The following is a 27076-nucleotide window of genomic DNA, read 5'->3' on the forward strand; positions in this document are numbered from 1 at the left end:
TCAAGAACACTCTCCAGGAGGTAGGTGTATGTGTGTCAAAGTCAACAATCAAGAGACGATTTCACCAGAGTGAATACAGAGGGTTCACCACAAGATGTAAACCATTGGTGAGCCTCAAAAACGGGAAGGCCAGATTAGAGTTTGCCAAACAACATCTAAAAAAGCCTTCACAGTTCTGGAACAACATCCTATGGACAGATGAGACCAAGATCAACTTGTACCAGAGTGATGGGAAGAGAAGAGTATGGAGAAGGAAAGGAACTGCTCATGATCCTAAGCATACCACCTCATCAGTGAAGCATGGTAGTGGTAGTGTCATGGCGTGGGCATGTATGGCTGCCAATGGAACTGGTTCTCTTGTATTTATTGATGATGTGACTGCTGACAAAAGCAGAAGGATGAATTCTGAAGTGTTTCGGGAATATTATCTGCTCATATTCAGCCAAATGCTTCAGAACTCATTGGACGCCACTTCACAGTGCAGATGTACAATGACCCAAAGCATACTGCAAAAGCAACCAAAGAGTTTTTTAAGGGAAAGAAGTGGAATGTTATGCAATGGCCAAGTCAATCATCTGACCTGAATCTGATTGAGCTTGCATTTCACTTGCTGAAGACAAAATTGAAGGGAAAATTCCCCAAGAACAAGCAGGAACTGAAGACAGTTGCAGTAGAGGCCTGGCAGAGCATCACCAGGGATGAAACCCAGTATCTGGTGATGTCTATGCTGTCCAGACTTCAGGCTGTAATTGACTGCAAAGGATTTGCAACCAAGTATTAAAAAGTGAAAGTTTGATTTATGATTATTATTCTGTCCCATTACGTTTAGTCCCTTAACAAGTGGGAGGCACATATACAAACTGTTGTAATTCCTACACTGTTCACCTGATTTGGATGTAAATACCCTCAAATTACAGCTGACAGTCTGCAGATTAAAGCACATCTTGTTCGTTTCATTTCAAATCCATTGTGGTGGTGTATAGAGCCAAAAATGTTAGAATTGTGTCGATGTCCCAATATTTATGGACCTGACTGTATATATGTGGCTCATGAGGAATATATTTAAATTAAAATGTTCATGCCCAGTATGCACATTTAAATACAAACATGTTTACTGTTTTGCCTGCTAAAGGATTTGTAGTTTTATCCAGCCAGTCATCTAAACTACATATCCAAGATGGGTTGAATTTTAACTACTTCAGCTCCGGAAGGTTTTACCCCCTTCGTGACCAGGCCAGTTTCTTTTATACTTAGCACTGCACTACTTTAACTGATAATTGCGCGGTTATGCAGCGCTGTACCCTAACAACATATATATAATTTTTTCACAAAAATAGAGCTTCTATAGCATCTACAAACAATGGTATATATACTGGATTTTTTTACACTAATAATGGCAGTGATCAGAGACTTATAGTGGGACTGTGATAGTGCGGAAGGCAATCTGACACTAACTGACACTGGGTGGGAACTAACTGCCACTGACACCACCAGTGACATTAATACAGTGATCAGTGATAATACTATACACTGTTATTGTACTAATGACACTGGCTGGGAAGGTGTTAATGTGTAATGTGTGCTGCTTTTTGCTAAATATGAAATTGTCCAAAATGCTTTGGTATGTTGGCGCCTTAAGAGTTCTCTTCATTGGAGCTAATGGGCCAAGACCAACCCCAGAAAAACAACCCCACACCACAATCCCCACTCCATCAAACTTTACATTTGGCACAATGCAGTTAGGCAAGTACCGTTCTCCTGGCAGCTTCCAAACCCAGAATTGTTCATCCGATTGCAAGACATAAACGTGATTCGTCACTCCAAAGAACACGTTTCCACTGCTCTACAGTCTAGTGGCGACGTGCTTTACACCACTGCATCCGATGCTTTGCATTGTACTTATTGAGGTAAGGCTTGGATGCAGCTTACCTCAGCTTGCAGCTGCTCGGCCATGGAAACCCATTCCATGAAGCTCTCTATTATGCACTGTTGTGCTAATCTGAAGATCACACAAAGTTTGGAGGTCTTTAGCTAAACATTTAGCTGCAGACAGTTGGCGACTTCTGCGCACTGTGTGCTTCAGCATGCGCTGACCCCGCTCTGTAATTTTTTCCTGTTGCATGCTGTTGTTCCTAGTTGCTTCCACTTTGTTATAATACCACTAACATTTGACCATGAAATATTTAGTAGCAAGCAAATATCACAGATTGACTTATTGCACAGGTAGCAAACCTATCACGGTACTATGCTTGAATTCACTGAGCTCCTGAGAGCGACCCATTCTTTCACAAATGTTTGTAGAAGCAGTCTGCATGCCTAGGTGCTTGATTTTATACACCTGTGGCCATGGAGGTGATTGGAACACCTGAATCCAATGATCTGGAGGGGTGTTCCAATACTTTTGGCAATATAGTGTGTGTGTGTGTGTGTGTGTGTGTGCGTGCGTGCGTGCGTGCGTGCGTGTGTATTTATTTGATTCCCTGTAAATTTTGTAAGTTTGCCCACTCACAAAGAAGCGAAGGGTCTATAATGTTTTAGCATTAGTGTATTTTAAATGATAGAGACAGAATATTAACCAAAAATCCAGAAAAAACATGATATAAATTTTTAAATTGAGTTGCAGTTCAGTGAGTAAAATAAGTATTTGATCCCCAAGCAAAACATAACTTGGTACTTGGTGGAGAAACCCTTGTTGGCAAGGTTTGCACACATCTCAGGATGGATTTTGGTCCACTCTTCTTTACAGATCTTCTCTAATTCCTTAAGGTTTCTTGGCTGCCGCTTGCCAACTCGACGTTTTAGCTCCCCCCCGTATATTTTCTACAAGACTTTTACAATACATGGCCCCGTCGACTGGCCCCTCAAAACGGCAAAGTCGACCTGTACCTTTAGCAGAGAAACAGCCCCAAAGCATAATGTTTCTACCTCCGTGCTTGACTGTAGGGATCGTGTTCTTAGGGTCATAGTCAGCATTTTTCTTCCATAAAACACAGCAAGTTGAGTTAATGCCAAGGAGATCAATTTTGGTCTCATCTGACCACAGCACTTTCTCCTAATCCTTCTGTGAATCATTTAAATGTTCATTGGCAAACTTCAGCATGCAGGCGCTGCAGGATTTCAATCCATGGCGGCATACTGTGTTATCAATGGTTCGTTTGGTGACTGTTATCCCAACTACCTTGAGATCATTCACAAACTCCTCCCATGTAGTTCTGGGCTGATCCTTCACTTTTCTCATGATCATCCTTACCCCATGAGGCAAAATCTTGCATGGAGCTCCAGACGGAGGGTGATTGATGGTTATTTTGTATTTTTTCCATTTGCAAATAATCGCTCCAACGATTGTCTCCTTCTCGTCTTGTAGCCCATTCCAGCCTTGTGCAGGTCTACAATCTGGTCCCTGACATCCTTTGACAGCTCTTTGGTTTTGCCCATAATGGTGAGGTTTGAATGGAAGAAAGAGATTCTGTGGACAGGTGTCTTTGATACTCATAACGTTTTGTCATTAGGAGCACCTTCTTAAATTGACAGGACTAATCTGTGTTCCACATGAGCACATAGCCAGTCTGTGGGAGCCAGAATTATTGTTGGTTGGTAGGGGATCAAATACCGTATTTGCCGGCGTATAAGACGACTTTTTGACCCTTGAAAATCTTCTCAAAAGTCGGGGGTCGTCTTATACGCCGGTACACATGTTTAGGGGGGCTGCGGCATTAAGTACAGGGGTTTGCAGGGGCTGATGTCTCTTACCTGGATCCAGTCCCACGACGATCCGGTCCAGGAAGCGCGGCGTCTCCTTCAGTTCGGCCACTGGATGTTCGTGCGGCTGCTCGGCTCCGCCTCCTCACCGGTGATTGGCCACCAGAACTGTAGCTCAGGAAAGGCACACAGGCGGCCAATCACCGGCGAGGGGGCGGAGCCGAGCGACCCCGCGAAAATTGAGTGCCGGAGCAGCAGGTAAGTGTTCTGTGTAGAGGTGCTGCTGCAACCACATATGCTGGCTGCAGCAGCACCATACGAGAACAGGGTCAGCAAGTCTCAGTGGGAGGAATAGTGCCCCATCATTGGTGTCACTGATACCAATGATGGGGCACTATTCCTCCCACTGACACCAACGATGGGGCACTATTCCTCCCCCCCACTGACACCAATGATGGGGCACTATTCCCCCCCCCACTGACACCAACGATGGGGCACTATTCCACCCCCCACTGACACCAATGATGGGGCACTATTCCACCCCTCACTGACACCAATGATGGGACACCATTCCTCCCACTGACATCAATGATGGGGCACTATTCCTGCCACTGATACCAATGATGGGGCACCATTCCTGCCACTGATACCAATGATGGGGCACCTATTCCCCCCACTGATACCAATGATGGGGCACTATTCCTGCCACTGATACCAATGATGGGGCACTATTCCTCCCACTGACACCAATGATGGGGCACTGTTCCTCCCACTGACACCAATGATGGAGCACTATTCCTCCACTGATACTAATGATAGGGCACTATTCCTGCCACTAATGCCAATGATGGGGCACTATTCCTCCCACTGACATCAATGATGGGGCACTATTCCTCCCACTGGTGTGCATTGGAAGAGGGGTAGTCTTATACGGCGAGTATAGCCCAAACACTACATTTTAGCAGGAAAAGTAGGGGGGTCGTCTTATACGCCGGCAAATACGGTACTTATTTTACTCACTGAACTGCAACTCAATTTATACCATTTGTATCATGTTTTTTTTCTGGATTTTAGGTTGATATTCTCTCTATCATTTAAAATATACCTATTATAAAAATTATAGACCCTTCATTTCTTTGTAAGTGGTCAAACTAACAAAATCTGCAGGGGATCGGATTTACAGGGATGTTGAATTTGCATCGCCTGACGCCTGGGACATGTAGTTCCGGGGTCCTGCAGGTAACTTTTTTCAACAACATTTAGCCCTGCTGTGGTAAAGCAGCAGGGCTCACCTGTCAGGTGAAAGCATTCAGACGGCGGCGCTGCACAATCCACCACGGACCCCCACACTGCCACCCTCCCAGCTCAACAAGTCTACTGGGCTCCACTTGCCCACCTGCGGGTCCAAGATTGGCTCAGTGTGCGCCGGCGGCTAGAGGGGAGGGAGGAGAGCGGACACGTCAGCTCCTCTTCCCTTCTTGTCCTGACCCGGAAGTGATGTTTGATGTCACTTCCAGGTTCCCATTCACAGATTCCCAGCCATCGGAAAGGCTGGGAAAAAATTGAATGCAGTGTGACGTGCACTGCATTACAGTCAGGGGATCACAGGGGAGACATGTAGGGTCTTTTACACCCTGGATGTCTCATTAAAGAGAACCGTTCACCAAAAAAATCATCACATAGGGGACTTTTTGATGGAAATAAAAAGTCAAGTAAAAAAAAAAAATGTTTTAATAGTAAAAAATTTTAAGTTGTACCCAAGCACATAACAATGCCCCTCAAACCCCCCCCCCCCCCCATATAGACACGTACAAAAGTACAAGCATGCGCCGAGGGTCCTACGCATGAAAATGTTCATTGCGATACATATTTTACATATCACCGCGCATGCCAGAATGAGAGCAATAATTCTAGCATGAGACAATCTCAGTAACACTATACTGATGACCTATAAGGGGCATTAAAAGGATCGACTATAGAAAATATAGGGTACTGAAGTTTGTCGCCATTTCATGAGCGCACGCAAATTTAAGGTTTGACATGTTGGATATCTATTTACTCGGTGGAACCTCATCTGTTATATTTTTCAAAAAAATAGGGTAAGTTATTGCTTTCTTGTGCTCTAAAATTAATTTAAGTGTATTTTTTACTGAAATTTTGCATCTCCTAGACATTTGCAATAATATCGTGCCATATAAAAAATTGGAACTACCACTATTTTATTCTCTACGGTCTTTGCCTTCAGAAAATATATAATGTGTAGGGTATTTGTGCAATCTTTAAGCCTAAAATGATTTTTTAACGTTTGAAACAAATGCAAAAATGGCTCTGGCATCAAAAAGGATAAAGGATAAGCCCGACACTCCTCTTCCCTGACGAGCACCCAATCAGCTCATTACACTGCACGGTCTCTCCCCTCCCTGCTAGTTCCCGGGTGCGGTGCTGGAGACAGATAGGGAGGGGAGGAGGAGACATACAGTGCAATGTTAAATAAAATTAAACGTTTAAGTCGCCATAGAGCCCCTTTTGATTTTAACCACTAGCCTACAGGGCACTTATACCCCCTTCCTGCCCAGGCCAATTTCCAGCTTTCAGCCCTGTTGCAATTTGAATGACAATTGCGCATTCATGCAACACTGTACCCATATGAAATTTTTATCATTTTTTTGTGACAGATAGAGCTTTATTTTGGTGGTATTTAATCACCTCTGGGTTTTTTATTTTTTCTTAAACAAACCAAAAACCACTGAAAATTTTGAAAAAAAATTTTTTTCCTTAGTTTTTGAATAAAAATTTTGTAAAAGTGATTTTTCATCTTCATTGATGTGCGCTAATGAGGCTGCAGTGATGGGCACTGATAGATGGCACTGATTGGCAGCACTGATAGGTCGCACTGATGGGTGGCACTAAAAGGCAGCTCAGATGGGCACTGAAATGTGGCATTGATGTGGCACTGGCAGGTGGTATGGATGAGCACTGACAGCTGGCACTGATGTACACTGACACTGCTGGGGCTACACAGATCATCAGGAAACACTGATCATCAGTGCCCTGATGATCAGTGTACATGTCCCCTCTGAGGGATGCTGATTACCGGCTCGTGAGGAGAGAAATGCCGATAACCGGCATTTCCCTATTTACATGCGATCAGCTGTGATTGGACACAGCTGATCACATGACCGAGCCAACATCTTTGGCTCTTTCCATTGATCGGTGATCCGCTGTGTCCGATGGACACAGCGCAGCGCTGATCGCTGCACGCTCCCGGAGCCGGCATGCTCAGTTAGAATGGGAGGACGTCATATGACGTCCTCCCAGAATGAGAGAACCGCCTTGCCCGGTTGTCATTGTACTATATGGCGGGCGGGAGGCGGTTAAAAGTCCCAGACATTCCTAACCAACTCAGATTTTGGAAAATAGTTTTTTTTTTAATCAGGACAAGTAGATTGTCATGTGGGACAAGTAGATTGAGACACCTATTTAGTCCCTGGACAAGTAGTTTTTTCAAAAATTTCCATACTCTTGGTATATATATATATATATATATATATATATATATATACAGTCATGGCCGAAATTGTTGGCACCCTTGATATTTTTCCTGAAAATCATGTATTTCTCACGAAACGTATTGCATTAACACATGTTTTGCTATACACATGTTTATTCCCTTTGTGTGTATTGGGACAAAACAAAAAAAGGGAGGAAAGAAAGCAAATTCGACATAATGTCACACAAACCTCCAAAAATGGGCTGGACAAAAGTATTGGCACCCTTTCACAACTGCGGATAAATAAGAATGTTACAAGCATGTGATGCTCCTGTAAACTCACCTGGGGCAAGTAACAGGTGTGGGCAATATAGAAATCACACCTGAAAGCAGATAAAAAGGAGAGACGTTCACTTAACCTTTGCATTGTGTGTCTGTCTGTGCCACACTAAGCATGGACAACAGAAAGAGGAGACGAGAACTGTCTGAGGACCTGAGAACCAAAATTGTGGCAAAATATCAACAATCTCAAGGTTACAAGTCCATCTCCAGAGAACTAGATTTGCCTTTGTCCACAGTGCGCAACATTATCAAGAAGTTTGCAACCCATGGCACTGTAGCTAATCTCCCTGGTCGTGGACGGATGAGGAAAATTGATGAAAGATTGCAACGCAGAATAGTCCGGATGGTGGATAAGCAGCCCCAAACATGTTCCAAAGACATTCAAGCTGTCCTGCAGGCTCAGGGAGCATCAGTGTCAGCGCGAACTATCCGTCGACATTTAAATGAAATGAAACGCTATGGCAGGAGACCCAGGAGGACCCCACTGCTGACACAGAGACATAAAAAAGCAAGACTACAGTTTGCCAAAATGTACTTGAGTAAGCCAAAAGCCTTCTGGGAAAACGTCTTGTGGACAGATGAGACCAAGATAGAGCTTTTCGGTAAAGCACATCATTCTACTGTTTACCGAAAACGGAATGAGGCCTACAAAGAACAAAACACAGTACCTACGGTAAAATATGGTGGAGGTTCAATGATGTTTTGGGGTTGTTTTGCTGCCTCTGGCACTGGGTGCCTTGACTGTGTGCAAGGCATCATGAAATCTGAGGATTACCAAAGGATTTTGGGTCGCACTGTAGGGCCCAGTGTCAGAAAGCTGGGTTTGCGTCCAAGATCCTGGGTCTTCCAGCAGGACAATGACCCCAAACATACGTCAAAAAGCACTCAGAAATGGATGGCAAAGAAGCGCTGGAGAGTTCTGAAGTGGCCAGCAATGAGCCCAGATCTAAATCCCATTGAACACCTGTGGAGAGATCTTAAAATTGCTGTTGGGAAAAGGTGTCCTTCCAATAAGAGAGACCTGGAGCTGTTTGCAAAGGAAGAGTGGTCCAAAATTCCGGGTGAGAGGTGTCAGAAGCTTATTGATGGTTATAGGAAGCGACTGATTTCAGTTATGTTTTCCAAAGGGTGTGCAACCAAATATTAAGTTAAGGGTGCCAATACTTTTGTCCAGCCCATTTTTGGGGTTTTGTGTGACATTATGTCATATTTGCTTTTCTGCCTCTGTTTTATATTTGTTCCAATACATACAAAGGGAATAAACATGTGTATAGCAAAACATGTGTTAATGCAATACCTTTTTTGTGTGAAATACTTGATTTTCAGGAAAAATATCAAGGGTGCCAACAATTTCGGCCATGACTGTATATATATATATATTTATATATATACAAACATCGTTATTGACTATTGACCCTTGCCTTGTTTCTAGACTATGTTTCTGCCTGATTCCAACCTGTGGCTACTCGCTACTGACCTTTGGCTTCTGTTTGATCCTTACCTGGTTAATCCACCACTGGACCCTGGCTTAGTCATCTCCTGGTGGAGTGATCCTGAGGACTGGGACCTGGTGTTAACACGCAGCAAAATCCATCTCCACCATCAGGTGCTTTAGTGAACACCGGTTAGTACTGTGATAACTACACAGTCATATGACAACTTGCCTCCACAATACCATGAGTTCCAGAATGTCTGTGGTAAGAAAAATCATTGCCCATATGATTGTCCCATTGAGCTTCTCCCGGGGCAGAAATATCTTTTGGCCATCTTTTCAATCTGTCAGAACCTGAATTAAAGGTGCTCAGGGAGTGGCTTGATGAGAAATTAGAGAAGGGCTTTATTAGACATCAACATTTCCTGCAGGAGCAGCCCTGTTCTTTGTTGAAAAGAAAGACTCCACTTTTGCGTGCATGCATTGATTACATAGATATGAATAAAATCACTGTCAAAAACCGTTATCCACTCCCCTTCTTGGAAAAACTCTATTCTGCCAAAATCTTTATAGTTTGACTTACGAGGGGCTTATAACCTTGTCCACATTAATCATGGAGACGAATGGAAAACTGCCTTAAGAACCAGATATGGGCATTTTGAGTCCTTGGTTATGCCTTTTGGCCTTTGCAATGCTCCTGCAACTTTCCAACACTTCATCAACATTGGAAGAGCACCGCAAGCATGTTTGCACTGTCTTTGAAAGATTAAGGAAGAATCGACTTTACATCAAACTGGAAAACTGTGATTGAACAAACCCATATCCAGTTCTTGGGGTATATTATTTCTCCAGAAGGAGTGAGCACGGAACCTGAGAAGATCAAAGCAGTGGTAGATTGCCAGATCCTGGAAATGTTAAGGAAATACAACGATATGTTGGGTTTGCCAACTTCTACAGAAAGTTCATAAGAAACTTCTCTAAGGTGATAGTTCCAATTGTGCAGCTGACAAAGTAAGGGTGCCCTTTGTGTGGTCACCTGAGGCACAGGCTGCTGTCTTTGCAAAGCTAAAGACTCTTTATCACTTCTGCACCAGTATTGGTACATCCCGATCCTGAACTATCTTTTATAGTGGAAGTGGATGTTTCTAATTCTATTGTGGGAGCTATCTTTTCTCAGCAAAGCGGAGAAAAGATGCAGCTTCATCCTTGTGCTTACTTCCCTCATTTAAAGCAGAACTCCAGGCAAAAACTTCTTCACATGTCTTTGTTGTTGATTTCCTACCTTCACTGAATATGTCATCCATCTTCTTGTAAACTCAGTAGTTGCTCTGATATAGCCTGAAGATTTTCAAATCAGACCATTAATTCCCAGGGGTTTCCTGTTTGTAAGATCGGTGGCTGCTATTCCTCCTATTCCCCCAGCCATCGGTCTTGGCCCTTCCCACCTGAAGCCCTATCTCCAGGTAGCAGGAAGCAGGGATGTACTGCCGTCCCTGCTTGCTGTAGTGGGCACAGCAGGACTTAGAGACCACCGGTCTGTGACTCCCATGTAGGTGGGGTTCTAAAAATGACAGCCCCTGCCCCCCCCCCGGGCCGCTCTGAAAGGCTACACTGGCTGGAGCAGGAGGATACAACTGGGACAAAGGAGGACTGACCACACAGACTCATTACTCCTCTCACAGTGAGATAAAACAGTTCTGTAGAAGATAGTGAGGCTTGCAAGACCCAGGAGAAAGTCAGCTGTCAAAACTAAGTGGTGATGTCGGGGGTTGGCGGGACTGGAGTACCTGTCAAGTGTCAGTCAATGTAATGGGGACTGGGCAGGCCGCTACATTTTTTTGGGCTCTGCCCACTTTCTTAAACTGTCCAATCATTGGCTGGCCTTTGATGGCTGCTCCAGTCACGCCCACCTAGATGAGAGGGGTGGCAGGCGGCATATAGAGCAATTGATGCTCTGCACTCTCCTCCCTGCAGCTGCTGAATGCCTGTGGGAGGGAGAGGAGGAGAAGCAGGAATTCAGCTGCAGGAAGGAGAATGCAAAGCATAGGTTGCTCTATCTGCCGCCCCTCTCATCCAGCCTGTCATGTGTTTCTGGCAGCCATTGGTTGCGACCACTGCCAGCTCCGATCCTAGCTCCACCCGCCTGACTTGGCTGCTGCTTCTTGGTTCTCTGCCACAGCAGTGCCCAGCACTTTCCCAGCAGTATATGGTGTGTCCTCCTATCACACTTCTTCCCCCCTCTCCTGTCACACTGCCCCTTCCACCTGTAATACCGCCCCCTCCTCCTGTCACACTGCCCCCACCTGTTACATTGCCCTGTCCCTGTGATCCCACTGAAGGGAGACTTCCCCTCACTTCCTATCTCTGTGACCCCCATTGGAGGGGGACCTCCCCTCACTTCCTGTCCCTGTGACACCTCTGGAGAGAGACTTCCTGTTTCTGTGACACCAATGGAGGGAGACTTCACCTCACTTTTTGATCCTGGAACATGAACAGCCATAAAAACATTGTCAGAGGTTCAATGTCTTCCTTGCTGTACTCAAATGTGTTCTTTTCTGTGACCCCATGGGATACGTTTCAAGTCATCTCCTGTAGTATGGCTACAGTATCTGCTCAATTAGTGTATCTGCGTCACAGCCGGGAGCCCACTGCGCATGTGTGTGAATGGCCCCGTAGTCTTCTGGGACCAGTCACGTGTCCCAGAAGACTACGGGGAGGGAAGGAGGGAGGACAACTTCTGCTTCCTATCGCCTAGGCTATCGCAGCGGAAGTTGGAGCGGGTACCTGTCAAATTCAGGCACCCGCTCCCCAAAGGTGCCAATCCTTAACCACTTGCCTCCTCAGAATTTACCCCCCTTCATGACCAGGCCATTTTTTGCATGACGGCGCATCGTTATTTTAAGTGACAATTGTGCAGTCATGCAACGCTGCATCCAAATGAAATTTATGTCCTTTTTTTCCCACAAATTGAGCTTTCTGTTGGTGGTATGTGATCACCTTTGCGGTTTTTATTTTTTGCGCTATAATTTTGAGGAAAAAAAACTATATTTTGGACTATTTGCTATTAAACATGTCCAGTAAAAAAATTAAAAAAACAAATTTTGTCATAAATTTAGAGCAAAATGTATTCTGCTACATGTCTCTGCTAAAAAAAAATCCCAATACGTGTAAATTAATTGCTTTACGTGATAGTCAAATCCAAAGAGCTTGTACATGCATTTATCTATTAGGTGCTAAAGGGGTGTAGCCACATATTAACACTAGAAATCCTGGAAGAACCCTCTGCACACTACTAATTACCCTTTCCAACAAACTCTGCAATAAAAATAGGGATTTTTCGTTCACACATATTACAATACATGTTTAAACTGGCCAACTGCATCAAACTAATCCCTTTATGGCCAGTCCTACTCTGCTATGCCAAAGCAAATGCTATTGCTACTGTGGACACAATGCAATCCTGGGGCAAACAGACACAAAGTGGGGGAGAGCTACAAGGTTTAAGTCTGGCTACTGGCCTACTATGCAACAGAAACAAGAGATCCCTGTGCTCAAAGTCCAATAGCTTGTACATGCATTTATCTATCAGGTGCTAAAGGGGTGTAGCCACATATTAACACTAGAAATTCTGGAGGAACCTTTTCTGAATAGAGGTATCTGCTGGAAGGGGCTTATCATCCTGTAACTGTTTCTCATTGATCATATGAATTCATTTGCTCTGCCAAGAGATTGAATTATAGACAAGCACGTTGGTCTCTATTATTTTCCCAGTACAATTTTATTATCTCATATCAATCTGGATTGAGGGATGGTAAGGCCGATACCTTATCAAAGATGTTGTCTGAGCCTCCCCACTAAGGCAACTCTGAATGTACAATCCTACATCAAATGAACTTCCTAGGGGACAGGAGTTCTAAGACATTCTTGAATCTCCTCAGAGAGGGGTATGAGAATGACCCACTTCTCAGTCGTGCTCCTAGGTACATGAACCTTGAATACAAGAACAGTTTTTGGACTCATGCACATTATTTTTATGTACCTGAATCTGCTCAGGGTGAAGCCCTCAAGTTAGTTCATGACTCTAAACTTGTGGGGCATTTTTGGATTTCTAAGACAGAACTTTTATCACGTTCCTTATGGTGGCCTGGGTAAAAGAAAGATGTCGCGAGACCCTGTGGGTCTATTTCTTTGGACTTTGTGCTCAATTTACCTCCCTCAAAAGAAATGATGGTAGTCGTCAACCATCTCACTAAGATGGCTCATTTTATACCGGTTAAGGGGGTACCTTCTGCTGAACAAACTGCGGAGCTGATGGTTCAAGAAGTCTTTAAACTACATGGAATTCCTGATATGGTGTCTGACAGAGGAGTAAAGTTTACTTCAAAATTTTGGAAAAGATTTTGCTCAGCTTTAGGTGCAACAATTAATCTGTCCTCTGCTTTTCATTCTCAGTCTAATGGTCAGACCAAAATTGTACTGCTCCAATCAAACTTTGGAGCAGTACAATGTTTTCTCAGTTATCTTCAGGATGAGTGGATGGATTATCTTCCCACAGCAGAGTTTGCTTATAACAATTCAAAGCACAGCTCCACCTCCTAAAGCCATTTTTTCCTAAATACTGGGTATCATCCAGTTTTTATTCATGATCTCCCTATCTCAATTCCAGTTCCTGCTGAAAACTACATTGCAGGAAATTCAGAAGTTGATTGAGACTTTGAGGGAGGCTCAGGAATGTTACAAGAAGGCTGCCAACAGACTTCGCAGATCACTTCCTACCTTTCAGGTGGGCAACAAAGTTTGGTTATCAAGCAAAAATATGAAGGTTCTTGTTCCATTGGTAAAGTTGGGCCAAAAGTTTGTGTGACCTTTTCAGATTTCTGCTCAGATCAACCCAATCACCTTCCACTTAAAACTATGTGACAGTAATAAAATCTTTTAATCATCCTGTGATGAGGTCAAAATGGTATCTGCACGAGGATGTTAATAAGCAAGCAAATGTTTTGAGTATCCCCACTCTTTGTCAAGCTCAACTATTTGCACAAACATGCATAAACAATATTTAATTGGTAGTTCAAATGTGACACAGTGATTTATATAGGGGAGGGTAAGATTTAATCAGAACTTTATGTAAACCTATTCATTAAAATCAGCTGTTACTGTTTGACAGCTTCCAACATCACGTGTTTTCAGGCTGATTCTGAGGAGTCAGTTTTGGTGGGTGAAGAGGACTGTCAGGATGATCTGAAATGTAGAGAGCAGTTACAGGAGATGGATAACGAACTTAAAAAAAAAAATAGGATATCTCAAAAATTCGATAGCTACTGAACTTCAATTACATTAGCAGACAGAAAGGGGATATTGGATTTAAACAAACTTTATTCAGAACATTAAATCCTGATAGATCACTTCAGGCTGCCCCTTTGGCAGGTATAGCTAAGTAAAAAATTAAAAATAAGTGCATATTCTGTGTAAAATCCAGAAATACACATGCTTAGTTGCTCTCTATTCTCAGCAATAAACCTAAACTCAGATTCACTAGAGGCCGATCAGCTGACATCTTTAAGATAAAGGAGAAAGAAAGCACAGTCATGACACAGACTGTGCAGAGGGAACACAGATTAGGAAAGAGAAAAGAAAAGCAGTAGAAGTGACAGGACAAACCCTGCTGCCAAAGAGACACAAAAAAGCTAGACTTACATGGAAAGTGTGTTATCTTATCTCCCTGATATTCTCTTCTTTCTCCCTCATAGGCAGCCTGTGAAACTTCTATCAGCCTTCGGGTCTAGCTAAGCCAAGGCATACAATCAAGACAGGAATTATAAATATTGAAATTTTTTTAAACCAAAGTGGGGGGGGGGGGAGAGAGCTTCCAATAAGAAAGTGACTGCTCTGGGCTTCAAAAAAGGTGGCCTCCACCAAGAAGAAACAGGAGTAATGCTGGAGGCAATTTACAGCACACACTAATTTTGGCAGTGTAATTATTAATGTGGAATGTATGTTCTTTTGTTAAAGAACATTTATTGTTATCAAACTGTTATGGGTAAAGTTCTACTTTAGGAGAGTCAGTAAACAGTGATTTACAAGAACTCAATTATCAACTCAATACCATGCTTATAGAAAAGGCATTTTCAAGATTACCAAAAACCATTGGTGGCTGTGAGCTACGGCCTATCCAAATATCCAGGAGTTTCAAATGTCCCCAACACGAATTTCTAGAAGAAATTGGTCAATCTGAGATTAACTAGAGTAGGACAATTTTCAGAAACTCAGACTGAAGATTCCTCACACACTCCTAGCCTTATCATCTACTGTATGTCCTGATCTGCCCATGCAATTGCCTGTATGTTGGCAAAACAACACAAAAAAATCATAGACTGGATAGTGCAACATAGATGCTCTGTTTAATCCAAACAACTGGTTTAACTGTGTCTAAACATTTTTCAGAACATGAACATTCATATACCAGCCTGAAATGTATGATTTTAGAGGAGATCTCGATGAGCAGGAGAGGGGTTAATCACATAAATTACCCATAAGCAAACAGAGATTTGGTGTCTCAATAAACTATCTTTGTTACATCCACAGGGATTTAACAAGGATTATGATTTATATCTTAATGTGTGAAGTATTCTGTTACTAAATAACATCTTTCTACATTTGCTTCTCGAATTTCTGGTTTAAGCGGAACTTCATACTCTCAATCAATGACTATGCTTAATCCTTATGCTGCTATCATTAGTAAATAGATAGGAATGTTATAGTTACTTATTTTAAACCTTTTTTTTTATTTTACATTTCTTCAGTTACTTCCTGGTTTCCAAGCCTAGGCAAATGATGTCATACATCCCAGAGGTCTTTTGGAGGGAAGTGTTTGTTTTTTTTTCAGCTAAGCACACCCTCCTGCCTGCATGCCTGAGCTAAGGGCAGATGGATTTCAGGAACTAAATGCTGCATGAATCATCTGTCCTTATGCAAAATGGCCACAGCCAGAAATGCTAGGGTGTGTTTTTCAAAGTGATTTCTTAGCAAAATAAAGCATGGAGACATGGATGGGTGAGTTTGCTTTGAACATAAAGAATATTAAAAATTAATTCAATGGCATTCTGGCTGAGGGCTCTGTATTGTGGACCCACTGGCACGGTTTGTTATCTCTGTCGACAATCCTCCCCTTTTCCAATTCATAGGGGAACATGCCAGGGATGTCCTTTATCCCCTATACTTTTCATTTTGGCCTTGGAGCCCTTATTACATCTCACTAGATCCCACCCTGATATCAAAGGGGTTATAGTTGCTCAACAGTCAGTCATTCAAAGTCAGCGCATTTTCAGATGATTTGCTCTTGACCTTGACTCGACCACACTGCCTGTCCTTTTCCTATCCTCACATGCTTCTCCAACATTTCTGGCTTGATAGTAAATGAGGACCAATCACCGGCCCTAATATCTCTCTTCCCGAGGCAGAAATCACCTTACTAAAATAAAACTATAACTTCACCTGGCCCACTGCCCATTTAGATCATCTGGGGATCCATCATACCAAATCCTACCACACCCTCTATGCGGCCAATTACATCCCAACTTTCCGTTCCTTCAAAACCTTACTCATGTCCAAGTCTCGCTGTCAGGGAATGGGAAGATCGCCGCGGCAATCAAATCTGCACATGCATAGAATCCTGACAAGACATACAGGCAGGCAGGCAGGCACTAGGATCCAGGCGCGCCTGTCACCAATGACGGCGCCGGGCAGGCACTAGGACCCAGGAGCGCCTGTTAGGAGTCGGGCGGGCTATTTAAACCCAGCTCTTGCAATGCTCAAGTGCCGTATGGTCTTACCTGTTTCCTGAAGTTCCTGTTTAGTAGATTGTCTTGTTGCCGACCCTGCCTCACCCTGATTTGCTGTCTGTCTCCTGTTCTGATCCCTGGCTTGTCTGACCATTCTCCTGCTTAACCCTGCACGTTCTGATCTCCTGTTAACGAACCCGGCTTGTGACCTGTTTATTCCTCTGCCTGCTGATTTTGTACCACGCCGCCACCACTGTTACCGACCCGGCCTGCCTGACGCTGCTCTTGTGACCTCCTAACATCAGACTCTCACCTGCTATACACCTCCAACGGTGCTTCTACCACAGCTGGGTGAACTCAGGGGCCGCAACATGGTTTCGGCCTGCTCCAAGTCCATCCCCACCATCAGGGGCCCTGGTGAACAAACAGGTAGGGACTTAGATTCCGCGCCTTGGGGGAATCCGGTCTGTGGAGTGCTAGAGGCTACCGCTGTAGGATCCCTGACACTCGCCAACCCCTCTTGTGGATTGGCAGAATCAACGCAGTAAAGATGACTATTCATCCAAAGCTTTTATACTTATTCTGCATCCTCCCCATCCCCATTCCTTCTTATGCCCTAAAGTAATTTCAAAATTATGTTCTAAAATCTATCTGGACTAACAAGCAACCTTGAATTACCAAACACACCATGCTCATACATAGGAAACAAGGGGGTTTAGGAGTTCCCAACTGTTCCAAGTACTATGTGGCAGCTCAAATTGCATCTTTGACCTCTCTATACACTGCACAACAAGCACCTACAGTTGTGTCCAAAATTATTCAACCCCCAATGCTGTAAAGGGGTTTAGGGACTATAGTGTACATTTGGAATTGTATTCAGAATCAAATCCTACAAGGACGTTGTAACTACCCAAATGCAACTAAAATGACATCAATTGTTTATGTAATACAGTAGTAAATGGTTCTTATGTGGTTTCTTCATTGCCACAATTATTCAACCCCTTAAAGACTACCACTCTGAAGAACAGAGGTTCATACAGGTGCTTTCCATCAGGTATTGAAAACACCTGTGGATGTCACCGAGCAGCAATCAAGCATAATAAGCACCAATTAGGCAGCTTTAAAATGACTGTGATACTCAGCTCCTTCTAGACATTTACTGGTGTGGTTACAAACATGGTGAAGGCAAGAGAATGGTCCAGGAAGACAAGAGAAGAGGTGATTTCTCTTCACAGGAAGGGCAATGGCTATAAGAAGATTGCAAAGATGTTAAACATACCAAGAGACACCTTAGGAAGCATCATTCGCAAATTCAAGGCAAAGGGCACTGTTGAAACGCTACCTGGTCGTGGCAGAAAGAAGATGCTGACTTCGACTGCTGTGCGCTACCTGAAGCGTAGAGTGGAGAGAAGTCCCCGTGTGACTGCTGAGGAACTGAGAAAAGATTTGTCAGATGTGGGTACAGAAGTTTCAGCCCAGACAATAAGACGCACACTGCGTAATGAAGGCCTCCGTGCCAGAACTCCCAGGCGTACCCCCTTGCTGTCTCCAAAGAATAAGAAGAGTCGACTGCAGTATGCCAAAAGCCATGTGGACAAACCACAAAAGTTGTGGGATAGTGTTCTGTGGACTGATGAAACAAAATTAGAACTGTTTGGGCCCATGGATCAACGCTATGTTTGGAGGAGGAAGAACAAGGCCTATGATGAAAAGAACACCTTGCCTACTGTGAAGCATGGTGGAGGGTCAATCATGCTTTGGGGCTGTTTTGCTTCTGCAGGTACAGGGAAGCTTCAGCGTGTGCAAGGTACCATGAATTCTCTTCAGTACCAGGAGATATTGGATGGAAACGTGATGCAGTCCGTCACACACCTGAGGCTTGGGAGACGTTGGACCTTTCAACAGGACAATGATCCCAAGCATACCTCCAAGTCCACTAGAGCATGGTTGCAGAGGAAAGGCTGGAACATTTTGGAGTGGCCATCGCAGTCACCAGACTTAAATCCGATTGAGAACCTCTGGTGGGACTTAAAGAAAGCAGTTGCAGTGCGCAAGCCTAAGAATGTGACTGAACTGGAGGCCTTTGCCCATGAAGAATGGGCGAAGATACCCGTAGATCGCTGCAAGACACTTGTGTCAAGCTATGCTTCACGTTTAAAAGCTGTTATAACTGTAAAAGGATGCTGTACTAAGTACTAAGATTGAATGTCACTTGGGGGTTGAATAAAACTGATAATGCTGTGAGCACAGAAAAGACATTTGTGGTTATTTCATTATAACTGTTATGTTATATTTGTCTGACCTACAAGTGCCTCTTTAATGTAAATGTAAGCAAGATGACTGAATGATCAAAAGCAATGTCAAACTGGCCAAAACACTCAATTTCAGTGGGGGTTGAATAATTTTGGACACAACTGTACATGGGTCACCTTGGAAGCACTCTCCTGTCTTCCGGTTTCCCCCCACTCACTTTTATGGCTTCCTCCAAGATCTAGGGCCTCAACCATCAGCCCCCTAATGGCTCATTCGCTGTGATTATGGGACTCCACCAAATATTCCAGTGGTCTAATCTCCCCTCATCCACCACTTCTCCCTCTCTTGGGCAACCCCCTGTTTCCTCCTGGCCTTGAGTCTCCTAGAGCCTTCCTGTCAGGGACCATTGCGATGCATGGGTCTGCACATGCGTAGGTGTCTGTCAAAACATGCAGGCAGCAGGGCACTAGGACCCAGGCGCACCCGTCACCTATGACGGCGCTGGGCAGGCACTAGGACCTAGGCTGCGCCTGTCAGGCGCAGGGCGGGCTACTTAAACCAGCCCTGCACAGACACAAGTTGCCGTATAGTCAGATCTTGTTCCTGTGATCTGTGAGTTGATTCCTGACTGTTGCTGACCATTGCTTGAACCTGACCTTGCTGATATTCTCCTGCCCTGACCCTGTGGCTCGTTTGACTACTCTTCTGGATATCCCTTCTGATCTGAACTTCTGTTACCAGACCCGGCGAGTGACCTGATTCCTCTGTGCCTGCTGTCTTGTACCACGCTGTCCGCCCGTTACCGACCCATCTGACCACGCTATTGCTCAGCCATCCATCCGACCCACACGGATTAGCTGCTATTCTCCAGACCTGTCTGCCTCTTCACACCAGGCTCTCCACCTGCCATTACCTCTGGTGATTCTTCTACCTCAGGTGGGTGTACTCAGGGGCCGCGACCTGGTCACTGTCTGCTCCCAGCCCATCCTCACCATCAGGGGCTCTGGTGAACAAGCGGACTGGGGCTTAGACTCCGCGCCCTGGGGAATCCTGTCCTGTGGACTGCTAGAGTACACCAGGTGGTCCATAACACTTCCACTGGTGGGTTTCCCACAAACTTCATTGTGTCCACTCATTCCTCACTGGCCGTTCTATCTACATCTGGGCAGAAATAAGAGACAAATACCAAGCTCCTCACACTGAACTCTTCCGATTTCTACAAATCAAACAGGGGATGACATCAGTGCTCATTGACAAGGATCAGACGACCCAACTGTCCTTGTTCGAACACATTTGTCAACGAACGCCCTTCTCCCCCAAACTTATATCTATCCTTTTACTCACAGTTGAATAACCTTAAAAATCCCAACAATCACACTTACGTTTCCATATGGCAAAAAGACCTTAAAAGCACCTAAGACATGGGTTGCTGGTCACAAAAATGGACAACCTTAACTTTCTGTTCCATCAACATTCTATCACATCAGCTTTTAAAACTTTTACAAGGTGGTACCGGTCCCGTCCCATCTGGAGCACCTTTTTCCATCTGCCCCCGACACCTGTTTCTGAAGATGCGCTAATGCAGGAGACATCCTACATACAGTCATGGCCGAAATTGTTGGCACCCTTGATATTTCTCCAGGAAATCATGTATTTCTCACGAAACGTATTGCATTAACACATGTTTTGCTATACACATGTTTATTCCCTTTGTGTGTATTGGGACAAAACAAAAAAAGGGAGGAAAGAAAGCAAATTCGACATAATGTCACACAAACCTCCAAAAATGGGCTGGACAAAAGTATTGGCACCCTTTCACAACTGCGGATAAATAAGAATGTTACAAGCATGTGATGCTCCTGTAAACTCACCTGGGGCAAGTAACAGGTGTGGGCAATATAGAAATCACACCTGAAAGCAGATAAAAAGGAGAGACGTTCACTTAACCTTTGCATTGTGTGTCTGTCTGTGCCACACTAAGCATGGACAACAGAAAGAGGAGACGAGAACTGTCTGAGGACCTGAGAACCAAAATTGTGGCAAAATATCAACAATCTCAAGGTTACAAGTCCATCTCCAGAGAACTAGATTTGCCTTTGTCCACAGTGCGCAACATTATCAAGAAGTTTGCAACCCATGGCACTGTAGCTAATCTCCCTGGTCGTGGACGGATGAGGAAAATTGATGAAAGATTGCAACGCAGAATAGTCCGGATGGTGGATAAGCAGCCCCAAACATGTTCCAAAGACATTCAAGCTGTCCTGCAGGCTCAGGGAGCATCAGTGTCAGCGCGAACTATCCGTCGACATTTAAATGAAATGAAACGCTATGGCAGGAGACCCAGGAGGACCCCACTGCTGACACAGAGACATAAAAAAGCAAGACTACAGTTTGCCAAAATGTACTTGAGTAAGCCAAAAGCCTTCTGGGAAAACGTCTTGTGGACAGATGAGACCAAGATAGAGCTTTTCGGTAAAGCACATCATTCTACTGTTTACCGAAAACGGAATGAGGCCTACAAAGAACAAAACACAGTACCTACGGTAAAATATGGTGGAGGTTCAATGATGTTTTGGGGTTGTTTTGCTGCCTCTGGCACTGGGTGCCTTGACTGTGTGCAAGGCATCATGAAATCTGAGGATTACCAAAGGATTTTGGGTCGCACTGTAGGGCCCAGTGTCAGAAAGCTGGGTTTGCGTCCAAGATCCTGGGTCTTCCAGCAGGACAATGACCCCAAACATACGTCAAAAAGCACTCAGAAATGGATGGCAAAGAAGCGCTGGAGAGTTCTGAAGTGGCCAGCAATGAGCCCAGATCTAAATCCCATTGAACACCTGTGGAGAGATCTTAAAATTGCTGTTGGGAAAAGGTGTCCTTCCAATAAGAGAGACCTGGAGCTGTTTGCAAAGGAAGAGTGGTCCAAAATTCCGGGTGAGAGGTGTCAGAAGCTTATTGATGGTTATAGGAAGCGACTGATTTCAGTTATGTTTTCCAAAGGGTGTGCAACCAAATATTAAGTTAAGGGTGCCAATACTTTTGTCCAGCCCATTTTTGGGGTTTTGTGTGACATTATGTCATATTTGCTTTTCTGCCTCTGTTTTATATTTGTTCCAATACATACAAAGGGAATAAACATGTGTATAGCAAAACATGTGTTAATGCAATACCTTTTTTGTGTGAAATACTTGATTTTCAGGAAAAATATCAAGGGTGCCAACAATTTCGGCCATGACTGTATATGGTGGACATGCTCTATGCTCTCTCAGTTCTGGACAAAGGTCCTTAAACTCCTACATTCATTATTAACCTGTCCCTTCCCATGGGACCCGTGGCATGTCCTTCTACACCTGAAACCCCCGGGCCTCACTAAACACCAATTTAAGCTGGCCATATATGTACTATTGGCGGCAAAAAAAACCATAGCGAAAGCTTGGAAACAACAGGTCATACCTTTTACAGAAGTACACCACCGCCTAGACTTCTTCCTCCTTAATGAAAATCTCTCCAGCATTCTTTCCGATACTCATGAGAGATTTCTTAAAACATGGACTCCTTGGATCCAACATGCCCATCTTTCTATACCAATAAGCAGTTTTACATTGCTATAATTACAGAGGCTCCATAGCCCGTGCTTGAGCGCTTTTGACGTCCGTCTTTTGCTTAATGCTCGCTTTTTTTTCTCTTTCTTTTGTTTTTTCCGGCTCTCCTGCAGGGACAATTTGCGGTTTGTTTCATGTATTTCTTGGTTTTATTATATACTTTATGTATTTCATATATTAATTCCTCTTACGAATGTCTAATATCAGGCAATAGACGTGTGGATCCTCATTAGTTTCACACGTTGATCAATCGACAAAATATGTACTTTTTGACATACCATGTACTTTGTCAGTAGTTTCAGTTTTGTTCTTCTGTGCATGACCGCTTTTAACCGCTTCTCGGCCACCCTATAGCATACTGCTACAGGGTGGCACGGGTGCACAAAATCACATATATATACGTGATTTTGCACTTCCAGGTAGGGGGCGCACGCGCGCCCTACCCACCCGCCGTTCGCGGCTGTCAACTACCTGGTCCCGCCCGGTGATTACTTGTCGGCGCCCAGTGAGTGCCGAGCATCTCCGACAGGGAGGAGAAGTGTATGTAAAAAATACAGTTCTACTCCCTATAAGCTCGTGCACACTGCTTTGGATAGCTGTGCACAGCACAGCCATGCAAAGAAGTGTGATTACAGTGAAGCACAGATGTTGCATGACCACACAATTTTAAGTTAAAGTAACGCAGCACCGTAACACAAAAAATGGCCTGGTCAGGAAGGGGGGTAAATCCTCAGGAGGGCAAGTGGTTAATATGTTGGCTTTTGATATTGTAGGCTGTACACATGATAGTGGTTGCAATTGTTTCTTCTAAAATCCAAAATGTTTTCAATAAAAATTTATGGAAAGTGAAAAGCTAATTCAATGGCTGTACAGTGGGGGTATGTCAGCATACGCCTGATCAATGGATTAGCTCCCAGCACAGGCAAAAAACTGACCATGCTGTGCTCTCATGCCTAGTGTGGTAAGTTTTTCATAGAAAAGCAGAGGATCTGACAGGAACAGCAGGGCTTTCACACAAAGAAAGTAATGCAAAGAGAACAGGATACTTTTTCATACAAGTACATGGTACAGCAGGCACATATCAGGAATATCAAATATTGGGTTTATAAATTCTTTAAGGGATGAATAAAATATTTTCATTAAAGTAACTTCACAGAATCATATCCCATGTTTTCAGTGCATATTGTGTTTGTGGAGCCTTCTTGATGTCGATAACCATTTATGTTCCATGCGCACTAGCGGTTTTTTTCAAGCTCAAGAAACGCTGGAAAAAAACACTGGATAACAAACGCTGGTAATAGCGTCTTTCAGTAACATTTAAGTAGCGTTTAGAGGCATTTTGGAGAGTTTGGGAGCATTAGCATTTTATTAGAGTTTTTACAGTACATGTAGAAAAATAGCTGGAAAAAAGCTGTTAGGGAGTGTTTTTGTAGGGTTTAGCAGCATTTAGAGTTTTTTTCTGCTGGAAAAACGCCCCAAAAACTCTACATCTACTCTGCTCCTAGATGTTGAAGCTCAAAAAATGCTAATAGCCTAAAGTAGTGTGCATGGACACCTAGTTTAACACCATTTAGCTTCTAGGAGCTGAAAAAATATGCTGATAATAGCTTCTAGGAGCTTAAAAAAATGCTAGTGTGCATAGAGCCTTAAGCTGCTTTCACAATGATCCATTTTTCTTCCACTTATGCGTAAAAAAAAAAAAAAAAAAAAGAAGAAAAACGTGTGACCATGTATTGCCATGGAATTCTCCACACTGCTCTGTTGCGGGTCCTGCTTGTTGCATTTTTGGTGCAAGTTTTGTGCAGTAAAAAAAAAAAACACCCTAAAAATGCATCTCTTCATTGAAATCAATAGAAAACACATCAAGAACACACAAATGCGATGCGGTTTTGAGTCACATGTCCTTTTAAAAATGCACCAAAAACATGGTAAAGACGTAGTAAAAATGCAGCAAAAACGCATACTTGTTTTTGCTGTGGATCAGTGTTAAAGTAGCATTATAGAGGGAGTGTAATATAATGCATACATTCTACTTCTACTTTGAAATTCTACAGATTTTAGCAAAAACTGTGCTGCACTGCTGTCTTTAAATCAATCACATAAAATTGCTAATACAACATGAAAACAAAAATAAACAGACGTGCATAAATTTAAACTGTATTAATGTCCATGCAAAAATCCAAAAGTGTAATAAATCCAATCTCCAAGTTGCCTCCTTTTACAAATTGATATCACAAACCCACAGCTGGTATGCTCCTATCGGATACTGATGACATAATCCCAGTGCTGCAATAAATACTCTTCCCAATCTGTGCATACACTCATCCAGTAATAGTGGTTGTGCTATCACTGGATGGGTGTATGCACTTATTGGGAATAATGCACAAAGCTAGGTAGCACTGGCAGTGAAAAGTAATGCTGATGATTATACATCTCTATGGAGTTTTGAAAGTCCTTCAGGTTATCTTATGTCCTTCCCAATGCTTACGTTAAAAGAGGATAGTAAATACAAAATTATAGGTGACACTGCTTTAAGAATGAAGTTTAGTCCCAGCAACAATGATATTAACAATCATTTACTATACATGTAACATCACCTTTCAGCAGGTCCTGAGTTTCTTTGCTGTACTGAGCTGGTTTTGGACTGTTCCAGAAACCAGCACCGAATGGAACTTGAACATTCCCACCCTGCCTTGACATAGTGAAGCTGTGAAAAGCAGAACACAGGAAATATATTAGTTCTTTAATCTTCAAACGACATGTTGCAGCCTGTTTGCTAACAGTGAACCTGTACTTTTTCTATACTAATATACTGCTATTATTCGGCAATAGTTGAAATAGTAATAGTTGAGTTGCATAGCAGCACTATAAAGTGCATGAACCTACCTTACACACTCATTCAGTATCAGACCCATACAAAAGCCCTGGGTCACCCAGAGTAACAGAGCTCCACCATATTTTGAAGTACTGGTGTTTTTCAGAGCTAGTCGTGGGGAATTGTGAGAAAGGAAAGACGGAAAGACAAGCAACAAAGAAAATAAGAAATAAAAAGTGTAATTTTTTTAAATTATATATATATATATAAAAATAAAACATCACAAAAGAAGAGAAAAATATATTAAGAACATCTGAGACGTTACCACTCATCACATCAACACTGCCACTAAGTCCCCATGTGCACTGGGCGTTTTAATAACACTGGTAACGTTAGCTGTGTAAAGTCACGTTAAAAACATGAGTTTTTCAGCATTTTTGCATTAATGTTTTGCTGCTTTTTTTGCAGTTTTAGTGTTTTTTTTACAAAAAAAAGTCCACAAACGCCACTTTGCTGCGTTTTACCGTGTTTTTCAGCGTTAGAGTGTTTTTACAGCTAAAAAACTCCTCTAGAAACCCACTGGTTCTGGGTTTTGTTCCAGCCAAAAAACGCTGACTACAGTCTATGTGTACATGGACACATAGGATAACATGCTGGGGAGTTTACTGGCTGTAGAAAAAAACCCGCCAAAAACAACTGTAAATTTTCCAGTGTGCATGAGGACTAAATCTGAAGTCAGAGACTGAAGACCTGTAACTGAACATACTAACTTATGGTCCTGTAAAACACATACAAGAAACCTTCTGGAAGGTCAGGGCTTACCCCTTTTCCCCTCATCATTTGTAGATATTGATGGTGTATGGGGAAAAAAATGTTCATTGTATTATAGAGTGGCTGTAAATCACTGAGCATTGAACACGTGTAGCTTTATTTTTCATTAAACTCAAGAACACAAATGTAAAATATTCCAGCTTACCAGTCTTTAGATATTATGTGGCTGTGTTAGTTTTCATTTTTTTCCCCTTTATTTATATCTGGTTATCCTGCCAGTAACACACTTCCTACTCTAGGGTTACAATGCTCACTCACCACACTGTATTTATTGAGAAATAGTGTTGTCATCCTAGAACAGGACTACACTGACCTTTTCCCTCTACTCTTCTTCATACCAAAGAGAGGAGGGACTCTGTAGTTTTCAGAGATGCCCATGAATAATGTAACTAATAAGAGAGTAGCACAGACAGAGAAAGTTATCAACTGACAATGAAGGATATACAGGTATTTTTGTGCTTAATAAACAGATATAACAAAAACACGTTTAATGATATATTTAGCAGATAAAAAGGGAATAAAAAATAACAGTTCAGGAAAAGAGATTTAATCTCCAAATATGGAAAGGTTTCTTCACAGTATGAGTTGGTTCTGGCCAGCTCAGTAGAATGTTTTAAGAAAGGCCGGGATTCTTTCCTAGATACACAAAATATAACTGGATACTAATATTTATAGGTAAAGTTGATCCAGGGAATATCCGATTGCCTCTCGGGGGATCAGGAAGAAATGTTTTCCCCTACAGGAGCAAATTGGATCATGCTTTATTGGGGTTATTTGCCTTCCTCTGGATCACCTGTGGGTATTGGATAGTGTTTCTAGAGGTTTTCTGTTTGT

At 43.1% G+C, this 27076-nt stretch overlaps 1 protein-coding gene across 5 annotated transcripts in view; it reads right to left on the bottom strand.

The window, feature by feature from the left end:
• The window catches only part of CUNH22orf23 (chromosome unknown C22orf23 homolog), a 79387-nt gene that overhangs the window by 21418 nt on the left and 30893 nt on the right, over window positions 1-27076 (bottom strand). For 3 of the 5 annotated variants that reach the window (XM_089674249.1, XM_089674248.1, XM_089674250.1), the window contains exon 2: window positions 25194-25303. In XM_089674249.1, the coding sequence (XP_089530375.1) occupies window positions 25194-25296 (103 nt within the window). In that variant the 5' untranslated portion in view covers window positions 25297-25303. Of the gene's footprint in view, window positions 1-25193; window positions 25304-25482; window positions 25580-27076 lie in introns of all 5 variants that reach the window. The other 2 variants (XM_089674251.1, XM_089674247.1) reach the window with 1 other exon arrangement.

Source organism: Staurois parvus, unplaced genomic scaffold, assembly GCF_062004578.1.
Source record: "Staurois parvus isolate SC_StPar_1 unplaced genomic scaffold, SC_StPar_1.0 ptg000149l, whole genome shotgun sequence".
NCBI classification, from domain to species: Eukaryota; Metazoa; Chordata; class Amphibia; order Anura; family Ranidae; genus Staurois; species Staurois parvus.